General features: G+C 48.0%; 2 protein-coding genes across 5 annotated transcripts in view; one reads left to right on the forward strand and one right to left on the reverse strand.

The window, feature by feature from the left end:
• Nucleotides 1-2,217: 2,217 nt before the first annotated feature.
• On the forward strand, nucleotides 2,218-5,355 carry LOC147008137 (zinc finger RNA-binding protein-like). Its single transcript, XM_085865366.1, has one exon. It carries the CDS (start codon nucleotides 2,259-2,261, stop codon nucleotides 4,827-4,829), a length of 2,571 nt encoding a protein of 856 aa, XP_085721492.1. The 5' UTR covers nucleotides 2,218-2,258; the 3' UTR covers nucleotides 4,830-5,355.
• Nucleotides 5,356-6,080: 725 nt separating this feature from the next.
• The window catches only part of LOC147008138 (nidogen-2-like), a 56,789-nt gene continuing 50,366 nt past the window's right edge, over nucleotides 6,081-12,503 (reverse strand). For 2 of the 4 annotated variants that reach the window (XM_085865346.1, XM_085865347.1), the window contains 2 exons: nucleotides 11,423-11,547; nucleotides 6,081-6,581 (listed from right to left, as the gene is read on the reverse strand). In XM_085865346.1, coding sequence (XP_085721472.1) covers nucleotides 11,454-11,547 — 94 coding nt within the window. In that variant the 3' untranslated portion in view covers nucleotides 6,081-6,581; nucleotides 11,423-11,453. Of the gene's footprint in view, nucleotides 6,582-7,346; nucleotides 7,634-11,422; nucleotides 11,548-12,503 lie in introns of all 4 variants that reach the window. The other 2 variants (XR_015053577.1, XR_015053578.1) reach the window with 2 other exon arrangements.

Here is a 12,503-nt window from a genome sequence, read left to right on the forward strand (position 1 = left end):
GCCGCAACTGACGCTCACGGACCATGCAGGACACAAATCTCATCCGAGTCTCTCTCAACAACCGCTCGTTGGACACAAGATCTGACCAGCGATAGCCAAGGATTCTCCGAAGAGACTTGGTACCATTGTGACGTGACGTCAATCGTGACGTCATAGCACCGTGCCCTGTCATTGGTTTGGTAAATAAATGGCCATAACTTGGGAACCACTTGTCCGATTAATATCAAACCTTGAAAAGGCACCTCCACAGGTCCCCAGCAATATATCTGGCAAGTTTCAATTAGATCGGACCAGTGGATGTCGAGAAACAGCAGTCACAGACACACACACACACACACACACACACACACACACACACACACACACACACACACACACACTGCTGGAATTATGGATAGATAAACAGATATGTCGACTTAAAATATAAACTGAAGACATGGGCAAAATTTATGCACATGACGTCACTGATTATCATAATTTATGCACATGACGTCACTCACTATCATAATTTATGCACATCTCTGGTCGGTTGTCCGTCCTGCTGTTCTACTCTTGAGGTGTATCTGTGGGAAGCGTGAGGTCCAACAGGAACTCCAACGGTGCCATTGGAGGTCGTGTGTGAGCGTTCCCTGTGGAATATTTCGGAGTGGACATGCGAGCAAGACGGGAAAATGTGTTGATGCTCATCTCAGGATTCGAACCCTACGTTTGCGCTCACTACCAGCACAACAAAGCAACCTGTGCCCCTGAAGTCCAACACACCCGTGATGCACCATTTGGAAGTTCTCGTCTGACTCGAGGACAACGTCAGCGTAATGATCATTAGGACAGGTATTCATCACAGGTGTGTAAAAAAATTCGAACCTCACGCGTGGGTTTTTCAAAGTCACACTTGAGCTCTAATCCTGTGGAAACCTCTGACTCGTTGGCTGTCCCACACGAGCCATTGTGACCGATATTGTTGTCATCGACACGATTCCCTCCCACATTAAACGGTGAGGCTGCCTCATAAAACAATGGCTCATTGTGACAACAATGCAGACCCTCTTCAAAGTGTCCCCTTTGTTTTATCTCAAGGCGACATATTGACCTATCCTTCAGAAAGACCCCGACACACTGCTTACACATCTGATTGCTTACCAATCTCTTGGCTGCTGGAGATGACACCGCTCTCTCACTACACTAACGAGTCATTGTTGTGGATATTTATTTGAAGTTTATTTTTGAAAACTTTCACTGAAGCTTCAGCGTTGCAGAGTAGTTTCTTGCTCACCTCAAACAACCTACACTACTCTGATGACTTACATGAGGTTTAGGTTCAGTGAGTTCGTACCTCCGCCTCATGTGTGCACAACGTGGGGCTCTGCTCTTCGTGTGACAGGCTCGAGGACACTCGAGGATAGACTTGGCCTTCTCTGGATCGTGTACACGACGAGCAGATATTTATTTATGTCTGTGAGTAGTGTAGTACACGTGACGAGCAGCTTTGATTGTATTGCTGTGAGCAACGTGGTGTCTGAAAAACACCTTCGAGCTCGTCTCACACGGTAATTGTACGTACTTTACAGATATACCCACAGGATAATTGTACGTACTTTATACATATACCCACATGATAATTGTACGTACTTTATAGATATGCCCACACGGTAATTGTACGTACTTTATAGAGATACCCACATGATAATTGTACGTACTTTATAGATATACCCACATGATAATTGTACGTACTTTATAGATATGCCGACACGGTAATTGTACGTACTTTATAGAGATACCCACATGATAATTGTACGTACTTTATAGACATACTCACATGATAATTGTAGTACTTTATAGATATACCCACATGATAATTGTACGTACTTTATAGACATACTCACATGATAATTGTACGTACTTTATAGATATACTCACATGGTAATTGTACGTACTTTATAGATATACCCACATGATAATTGTCCAGATCGCCGATCGGGCAGGTCCTCTGCTCGTTCAATTCAGCACATTCCTGACAACGTCCCGTGTTCAACTCTTTTCACCTGGATCTTTCACCTGGATCTTTTACCTGGATCTTTTACCTGAATCGTGGGATTCTTTACAATCCGTCATTTTTATAATTATATTGTTACATATATAAACATAAACGAATTCGAGAACGTTCCGGTGATTCGCTCACCTGCACGTGGTAACCACGTGGTCCGATTGATCCCCTTTTGCCCGGACACGTGACCAGCCATCCGAGCGAGGAGGCCGACATGGCGACTCACCATATCGGAGTTCCGGACGCCGCGCACGACGGTGGACGCTCAATGGTCGTGACCCACCTGTGGCGTTCCTCAACAGTCGAGGACACGGCACATCAGGCACCCGTCCTTCCGTGCACGGCTCACACCACGTACGTGGCTGTGTACGCCGCGGATACCCGTGCGGCCTACCCAGGGCCAGAGTACCGGTCAGTGGTCGTGCCAGCGACGACAGGTACGGCGCACACCGAATTTGGGTACACCCAGGGATGGCACCAACTACCGCCATCACCACCACCACCACCTGCAACTACCCAGGCTCTTCAGACGACACGTACCACCGACACGGTGGGGACGGTGTGCAGCACCTTCACAGCGACATTTACAGGTACACATCATGCTCAGTGTGAATCGGTTGCTTATTCAGTGACAACATCCTCCAATCAGCATCAACAACAACAACAACAACAAAACAACAACGTCAACAACAACATAAAACACTGGATGAATGTTCGAACATCGAAACGTCCTTTGAAGCCTCCGCATCTACACTACTGTGACGTTTGCAAGGTCGTTTGTGTCGGTCCACAGTTGTACCAGAAACACCTGGATGGGAAGAAGCATAAGAGGAAGGAAACGGAGTGGAATTCTGGGAATTTGGGACATGTTTGTCCTTCGCCCGATTTCGATGGTCTTCGACATCAGCACTTAGTGCGTTGCAACCTGTGTAACGTTATCTGCCGTGGTTGTGACGACTACTCGACTCACGTTGGAGGAGCCAAGCACCGAAAGGTCGTGCTGATGTACATCGGGCTGGGCAAGCCAATTCCCTCCAGGAATTCCACGGTTTTTAGCCAGATCTCGAATTGCAGCGGAACTTGCAACACTGCGACTGGGACTGCCGACGCTCCTGACTCTCCGGTTTCACCCGGTTCGTCATCTCACACCAGCACCACCAGTCCTGTTGAGGAGGCCGTCGACCGAAACGTCATTTTAATGGATGGTGCGGAGCAGGTTGTCGGTGATATGACAAGGGAGGAAGGTCCGAATCCAGGCAGTGGTGACAGTCCTCTCGCTCGTTCGGAGCTGTTGTTAGGAGCTGCAACCCCTCCCCGAGCCGAACGTACACCTCCACCTGTGGGAGTCGACCACCTCGAGGAGGTCCGTGACGATGAAGGCAAGGTGATCGGGTTTAACTGCAAGCCGTGCCAGTGTCATTTCGATCACCCCGACGGCAAAGAGGTTCAGAACAAAGGTCCTCGCCATCATCGACCTTCCAAGGAGAAGGTGAACCCCGAGCTGCAGGTGGAGGTGAAGGATAGTGTATGTATGTCCAAGCTACAGGATGGCCGGAGACAGACGTGCCATGATGAGTATTGGAGACGTTGGAAGGAAGAACACCGGCGGGTTGAAGGGATGTGCAATGAGATGTTCTGGAGGGTCGATCAGGTGCTGAAGCAGACTTGGAAGCGGCGAGGTCCCGATGGCCTTCTGGAGTCTGGACCTGGTCTCCGACTTCCACGGGCACCGGCAAAGCAGGCGGTGCAATGCTCAAATGGGTACGAAGACCGTCCCGTGATGACCCACCACAGGGCCATCAGTCCTCAGACTTTGGAACTCCAGGCGGTCCGACGCGTCGTCTCGCACACCGAGCGTGCACTCGAGCTGGTGTGCAACGATCTCCCCGAAGGGAAAGGCAACACCACCGATGGGGAGGATAGTTCCCAGTGCTCTGAAGGAGGTGAGGGAAAAAGAGTCGTCTTCGGGGTTATCAGGGTCGGCTTGCTCGCCAAGAGGTTGCTCTTGCACGGTGACCTCAGCGTGCGGCTGGTGCTGCTGTGCACGGTAAAACCCACCCCCGCACTGTTGCAACGCGTCACCTCCGAGCTTCCTGCACGGCTTGCCGCGATGAGTGAAGAGACCTACGAGGTGCAGCAACGTGTGGAGGAAGCGGAGGTGATTATCACTTCGAACTCCGATCCGATAACCCGAGTCTCCGTCACCCTCACTTCTCCACTGATGGAAGATGTAACCATGGTAACAGAGGACCTCCTCAACGGACCAAAGTGCCGTGACGCTCTGGTCGCCATTCGCCACGCCAACTGGTTCCATGCAAAAGCCATGAGGCTAAAATCTTGCGTCGTCGTCATTCGCATCATGAGAGACCTCCGTCGTCGGGTCGCTGCTTGGGCTTGTCTACCGAGCTGGACCATGGAGTTGTTGGTACAGAAGGCGATCGGCAGTGCCCCCAAGCCTCTCAGGCCGGGATATGCGCTTCGGCGAGTGCTCGAGTGTTTCGCCGCGGGAATCCTGCTTCCCGGTGGACCCGGTCTTCACGACCCGTGTGCGTTGGAGCCGAAGGACGTCTTGAGCTCCATGACGGAGCAACAACGAGAAATTCTAACCGCCAGCGCCCAGCACGCCCTCAGGCTGATGGCGTTCAAGCGGACCGACAAGGTCCTGGGCTTGGGACCCACCAGGCAGTCTGGCATTGAACCGCCGACCAGGAAACGGAACGGAAACCCTGCACCACGAGCCCACGTCGAGGTCAACAAGGAATCCTCCAAAGATGTCGTCCATTAAATCAGGAATGGTATTACACACAATAATTAGACTCTTTCTACGGCTGAAGATAATTTAACGGTTGCTGTAATAATGATTGGTTGCTTCGTGTTGTTAGAACCTGGACTCGCTCTTCGAAAGGTGTCGGGGAGGGGTAGGGCCTACGAACACCACCGTGGGGGGGCGGGGCATGGCACGGGACACCATTGTTCCGATTTTTAGTGGAACGCCCCTCCTGTTTGTCCTTGTTGGTCACAACCCTCGTTGTTGTTGTTGTTTCTCAGGTTGAAGTCGAGTATTCGAATCACAACTTTATACACCACCTGTTGCTTTGATGATTCTCTTACAACGTTCTTTGTCCGAATTCAAGGAATGCTTCCCAGGTCTGACAGATTTGTTCCTTCATTTATTTCCGTTTGTTGTTGTTGTTTTGTTTTTTTTACATTAAATTTGTTTCGATTCTCAAACGATTTTTCGATTCAAATGAATTTAACAAATGGGGACATTCCACATCGGAGGCTATTTTGGTTCACAACGAACTAACTCGAACCCACAACTTGTTTGTCCGTCCACGGTCCCGTGACTCCACGTGCTCGGAAGTTGGGACCCGGAAGTGACGTGTGCATCGCTCTGCCCAGTCGCTCTCTGTGTGCACGTGGTCACGTGATGTGTTGTCCGCTCACATCTCAAAGGATAAACATTGAAACCAACTGAATCAAATTATTTGTGCATCAAATAAGTCGTCTACAATTGTACGTACTCATTACTCTGGGCTGACGATGCAAAGAGCAGGGTGAAGCGATCGGTGGGATACGTACGTCGTTCGTGTCTGCTCTCTGTTAAGATCGAACATGGAAAACCGTTCGGCGGAGGAAATTGAAACTTTACCACGTGTCACATGACCACGTGATACAGCGCTCACTCTTTTGAGGTCAACATCGGGCAATTTACCCCAAAACCTCAATTTTCATCCGATTGACTGGAAATTGGAAGAGAATTTTCAGTTCAGGAAAATGAATTCAACCACCAATTGTTTTTTGAGGTCAACACAGGTCAAAGGTCAACAACTCAGGTCGGATTTCTAAAATCCTCAATTTTTATCCAATTGCTTTGAAATTCGAAGAGGATTTGCACATTTGGGCATTGAATTCAACTACGAATTATATTTTTTTGAATCACCATGTGTGGATCAATGAGATGAGCTCAGGAAGTGGTCGTACGTTTGAAACCGGACAAAAATAAACCAATTAAAGTGAAAACAAAGGCCAAAAATTGGTTAAACGTCGTTTAAATCCTCAACTAAGGGATATAACATGAGAATAAAGTTTTAATTTAAAGTATCAGCTTTCTGAAATGTTCACACATGATAGAGGTTCTTATTATCCATGTGTGTGGCGTTTCTTGAGTTCTTACAAGGTTAAAATGAACACAGGAGAGGATGTTTACCTTCAGGGGAAAAGGAAAAGCAGGAATTTGTCGAAATAAATAAATAATAAGTAAAATGTTTATGACAAGTCACAGTGACACGACGTGTTAACATGACGTCAAGCTCGTCATTGTGCTCGTTTACTGTGAGGATGGCTTGTCCAAATGTTCTTGCCGTTTTGTGTTGTTGGATCGAATAATCTGCGTCATCAGGAGCAAACATCGATCCAGCCAAGGAAACCCACTCGAGAAGTTTGTCCTCGTGAAGGTTGAAGAAGGTTCCGGCGATGATGGACAGGACTCCAACCACCAGCGTGACGATGATGTTCTTGAAAATGTCTCTTTGATCTGTGGATGAAGAAGGTAAACGTTTTCACCTCGTTAAACCTCAGCAATATCAAAATGCAACCTCAAGAACCTTTCAGAGAGCAACGATACAGGTAACTGAACGACACAGGTAAATGAACTTCGGCTACGATACCAGCACAAGTACCTTACGGTCTTTCTCAAAAGGGGACCATGATACCGACGATATGGCTGGCAGGATGACCCAGAGTGAGGCACACTCACGTGTGAGCCGTCAAGCTTGGGTTTAAATGTCGGCACAGCTACCAACTACTACCCTGGTGTCTCACAAGCATGGCGAGGCATCAATGTGAGTGCCATCCGTCGGATGGATGCGATGCTTGACCCCCACCCATCTGCCAGCATTTGTTGGTGGACGTTAAATATCCCACTGTGTCTTTCGTGAAGAGTAGGCGGGTTATCGCCGGCACCCTGCACAAGTTACAAATTCCTGCCCAAACCTACACAGTGCTTTGCATCAGCGACACAGCCACAGCCCCGTCAGCAGCACAACCACGGCCCGTATCAGTGCCACAACCATGCTCCCCGTGAGTAGCACATTACGAGCAACAACGGGGCCGGAACAAAAGACCCGAAAGAAAATGAAAAACAACAACGGCACTCGGTAGGGCGCACACCTCCACCAAGCTGAACACTTCACATGTTGTATCCCACTGATTGGTTCACCAAGTTTCGTTCAAATCCATCCATAACTTTTTGAGATTTCGTGCTCACAGACAGAGACAGACAGACAGACAGACAGGCAACCTTGTGTGATGGTGACAAGCATTTCCTTTCTTGTATCCACACTGATAGTAGATACTTGGAGGGGGGGTGTTGCCTTGGTACCCAGGTACCCAGGGGTTTGGGTACACAGGGGATTGGGCATCGTCGGCGTCTCTCCCTGTACATCGTTATCGTACATGCACGTTCCGTCGTCCCATTCCTGCGCACGTCGGACGCTTCTGGTACCAACGTAAGTACACTTGGACACAAAGTAATCTCCATCACGTGCAGACACATCTTCGTGTTCAGATGTCGCGGATCAGACGCTCCTGCGGTTGGGACATGGACACAGAGGAAAAGAGCACTCGGAGCCATTGAGTGAGCACTTTGGGGTTTTCCTGTTCACAGAGAAGTGAAGAGGACAATATGCTCTCACTTCGGTACTCTACAAAGTACGTACGATGTGTTTCGATCATCACAAGCCGAAACCAAATCAACAAATAAATAAATACAAGCCGGTAGGCGACATGGCTGCTCACTCTAGATGGAAAGCTGGCCGACGTGACAAGCCAATATTCATGTACATGCTATCAATCAATTTAGCACAATAAATATAATTATCACAGCCCTCTTAGTTTGCGCCCAGAAACCCGCCTTGTGAAATTTCAGGCATGTTTCCAAAGAGACTCTAACAAATGGCAGCCCTGGTAATTCCATTTATCTATTCGCTAAAGATTTTATTTTTTTAAATGATGCTGTAAGACATTCTCCTTGGGCACAAAAAACAGGTCCCTCGGAGGTCCAGTTTCGGAGGTATTGATTTAATTTTTTTTGTACAGTCCACAATAAGTGTACGATGTACGATAAAGTATTTTAGCTGTTGCGAAGCAACGGAGGTGTGCATAGCAACCATTCATTTTTGTGTACATGCTCGCCACATTGTACACATTTCACCCAAGTTTCATCAAAATCAGACTCTTTCTCTTGGAGATATTCGCAATTAACCGTTTGTGAAATGTTCGACATGTACTCGCCCAAAACCTATCTCCTCCTACAAATATTTTTTGTTAGGGCTGCAAATTGGCATGAAGGGAGCGAGATAGATTGCGCACAGAACTCTAAGCTTCGATTTTTTGACCACTTTAAAGGGCCCTTGCTATGGCCCGGGGTCCCAGATTCGAAAGCACACGATTCCCAGAAATATTGGTCCTACGTACCAAATTTTATTGGAATCGGTTGAGTGGTTTAGCCCCGAGGCTTGACCAAAGTTTCGCGGACAGACAGACAGATGGAAATGTCCAGAATAAGGGTGCTCTCAGAGCAGCCAATTAAATTGTTTACAAAATCATGAATTGTCTCCTCAAATGATCTGCTCCGCAGCTTATTGCTTTGCCTGCACATGATGCTCAGTGCACACTGTTCTCATTGAGACATGGTTTTGCTCTCAGTTCATTTTTGATTCTCTTTACCTGTGAAAAATGACCTTTCTCCTGAACTATTCGTCACCATCACACGTCAGGATAGCAATATTTCTTCCACATGAGGGAAAACTTCTAGAATCTTGTCCTGGAAGATGATTTGATTCAGATGTTTGTGGACAATTTGTTCTTTTCCTCGATAATTCTGCTTGACGTCAGCATCGAAGTACCTCGGTTCACCCGAAAGGTTCATACGGACATCGGTTGGACAATCTTTCGTCCAAGTTTCTCCTGCTCCACGTAGCTGTGCCTCTGAAGCTTCGAAATCAACGAAGAATGAAAATTTATTGAGGCCTCATTCACACATTTATTGAGGCCCTGTGGATTGTGAGGTCCGAATCTGTAGCTTGTTTAGCTTTTGTCTAAATCTGGCACTGTGTGCCTTACAGTACCCGACGGTGCTCGATGACACGAGGACTCTTCGGTGAAGATCACGAGGCGAACACCCCGGGATTCACGAGCGGCTCCGATGGAGGAAGCGCGGTCGGTCCGGGAGGTTTCTTCCTCAGACCGCGGGTCCATGGAGAAATTATAGTTTTATTGTTTATAATTATTAATAATAATAAAATGACTCTACACAGTGAATGTAACAACAGTATACCCGGTCCTTGTTATCCCCCCCCCCCTCAAGGTACAAATACCAATCAAGTTTGGTAATTAATTGTAAATGGGTATCCCATCCATGTTATCCTCCCACTTGTACATCTGCGATAACTTGTTATACCTCAGGAGAGAGAGAGAGAGAGAGAGAGAGAGAGAGAGAGAGAGAGAGAGAGAGAGAGAGAGAGAGAGAGAGAGAGAGAGAGAGAGAGAGAGAGAGAGAGAGAGAGAGAGAGAGAGAGAGAGAGAGAGAGAAAGAGAGAGAGAGAGAGAGAGAGAGAGAGAGAGAGAGAGAGAGAGAGAGAGAGAGAGAGAGAGAGAGAGAGAGAGAGAGAGAGAGAGAGAGAGAGAGAGAGAGAGAAGGATAGATGTGTGAGGCGCAAGATCCTTGACCAAGCCGTGTAAAGGTCTGTTTGTGTAGTGTGTACCTCCATGGGACGCTCCACCTGAGCGTCCCCACCTCGAGATGTGGCGTGTTATCTCCGGCTTAGTCACTTTGATGGGGCTCGTGAGCGCCGCAATGGTCCATCTGGCTGCACGGGGATGGCGGAACGTTAACAGCACGGCAAAGAATCTCGGTAGTCGCCCCGGATCAGACTCTCAAGAAGAAGCACGTCCTGGCAATCGCACACCAAGAGCGGGGCAGCGAGCAAAGAGCCAGCGAAGAGAAGAGAGTGAACGGCTCCACGTCCCACCTTTTATAAGCCCCGGGTGAAGAGTGGGGTTCTGACCCGAAAGCGACGCGCTGTGACCAAAATCCTGCTCCTCTATTGGGCCACAGCGACCCTCGCCACGCCCTGCCAGTCTCCGGGACCGGAAACCCTCTGAGGGTGTGTGGGAATATTTTTCCTGTGTGCGGGAGGCGTTTGTGGTCGAAGTGATGAGGTTTGGTGAGCGAGGTGCGAAGTAAGTTGAGGTGCCGGTTGGGAATTGGCGCGCGATGCGCGAGTGGTTTCGTGTGGAGTGGAGATGTGGTGGATCCGAGTCACGGGGAGGTATCGTGGTGTGCTTATTATCAATTGCTGATTGAATGGCGCGTGTACTTGCATGATTGTTTTGTACTATGGCCAAAAGGAAAATGTTAAAGAGTAGGAATCAGAATATGAATCAGAAGCAGTTACTAGACCGAAGTATAAGACCCAGCCGTCATACACGGAGCGTCCCTCTTCTTGGCTGACTGCGAGTGGGGGCGGTGCCTTCGTTCAGGCAATCCCGCTCTACAGAGGGGAAAAGAAACAGGCTCGAGAGAAGGTTTTGGAGAGGGTCGTGCCGGGACCGCAGGTGTTCGAACCAGACACCGTGGGAGTGGATTCGGTGTCCGGAGTCCTCGATCCGCCGTGCACGGTAACGTGTGATGGTGGTCACGGGGCGGGGGACAAGGAAAAGGAAACGAGATGGTCTGGCCAATCGGTTTGTGAAAGACTTGGACAATGTTAACGACGCAAGATGGGAATCATTAAATTACGTCCATTAAAGTCGCGGAAGGTATTAAATTGTTTCCTTTTTTATACAATTATTATTTTATTGATCTGAGGGCTCATGGAGGAAGTCTACATGAATAACATGCAGGACAAAGACATTCGTCGACATCAGTGTACTTAATTGTGAATTGACAAATACCAGCTCACAGAAAATCTACAAATACAAAGAGTGCCTTGTTCGATGATGTTCAAACTTTAGTTCCGAGTATAATGAGCGAGCAGTGCAGAGAAGAACAGAAGTCAGTGTCCGGGAGAGTCAAGTCGTTAATGGGACCCAGGCAACACAGCCCCAACCTGTCAAGTGTAACACCTCAAAGGTAAACTTTCACCATGTCCATGTGTTTAGTAAATGAATTAAATGAACCGAGAGTTGTTGAGTCAGAGTTGGTATTTCGTGGATTGTTTGGAACACTATTTGAAGTCCTCTCTGCTCCGAGATGCCGTTGCTGTAATCCGAAGCCGAGATCTGAAGTGATCCGAACACGAGTTCTCTGCAGCAGTAACCTGTATCTTAAAAGAGCAGCTTATTGGCTGTGTGATACCTGAGGGAGGAAATTACCTGGAAAAGGGGGGTGGGGGAGGGGGCGTTGTTAAACCACAATGGTGATGGTCTGAAGTTCAGCCATTTGTGGAAGTGAGTGTTCTCCCAGCTCCTGGTTCAGTGTTGCAGAAATCACAGCTTTCCTGTTGGAAGAGAACACGAGTTCAAGAAGATGGCACTGATAATTAAGCACCATCTGCTCATGACGATAATTACATTTTTTATGAGCAAATACAACGCGTCAATTCACTGACGGGGATATTAAGGGTGGGGGGGGGTGGAGAGAGAGGAGGGAGGAAAAGCTCGGAGGGGTAAGGAAGAGGATGCTAGGAAGGGGGGTAGATTAAGGATGGGAGGCAGGTGGGGAGAGCGATGCTTCATGAAAAGTTGGTATACACTGCAGGAGAGAGGTGTGAGAAGGGGGTGTGTGTGAAAGAGAGAGAGAGAGACAGACAGACATATAGACAGAGAGATATAGAGGACAAGAAATGAAATTTTGGGAATAAGTGAACTTAGATGGACTGGTTTGGGGCGGGTTCAATCTGACGATTACAAAGTTTTCTTTTCTGGTCACGAAACCTCTAAAATAAATCGAGTGTCAGTGATTTGCACCAAGAAGACTGCTGGGTCAGTGCTGGGACGCAACCAGTCAATGATAGGTTGGTAACAGTGAGGTTGAAAGGATGTCCAATGAACCTCAGCATCATTCAGATATAAGCTCCAACTTCTGCAGAGGATGAAGAAAACATGGAGTTTTCTGGAAAGTTGCAGGAACTGGAAGAACAAGTTCCGAAACGAGATGTTTTAATAATTATGGGAGACAGGAATGAAAAATTCGGAGAAGCAGGAGCACCAGGGATTGTAGGAAGGCATGGACTCGGTGTCCAAAATGAGCCAGATGAACAAATGCTGGAGTTCTGTGTGGAGAATGATCTCGTAATTGCAAACACATGATTCAAACAACCCCAGTGTCGACTGGACACAAGGACTTCACCGGATGGACGACATAGACATCAGATTGACGATAATGTCATCAACAGAAGATGGAGAAGTGCTGCACAAGAGGTTGAAGACAGTGCAAAATGAGAAGCTAAAAACA

The sequence above is a fragment of the Eptatretus burgeri genome, chromosome 21 (genome assembly GCF_056783735.1).
Source record: "Eptatretus burgeri isolate ZD-2024b chromosome 21, Ebu_testis_v1, whole genome shotgun sequence".
NCBI lineage: Eukaryota > Metazoa > Chordata > Myxini > Myxiniformes > Myxinidae > Eptatretus > Eptatretus burgeri.

Excerpts from the sequence above, each read along its gene's own strand:
- LOC147008137 (XM_085865366.1), top strand. The coding sequence starts at position 2,259 with ATGGCGACTCACCATATCGGAGTTCCGGACGCCGCGCACGACGGTGGA.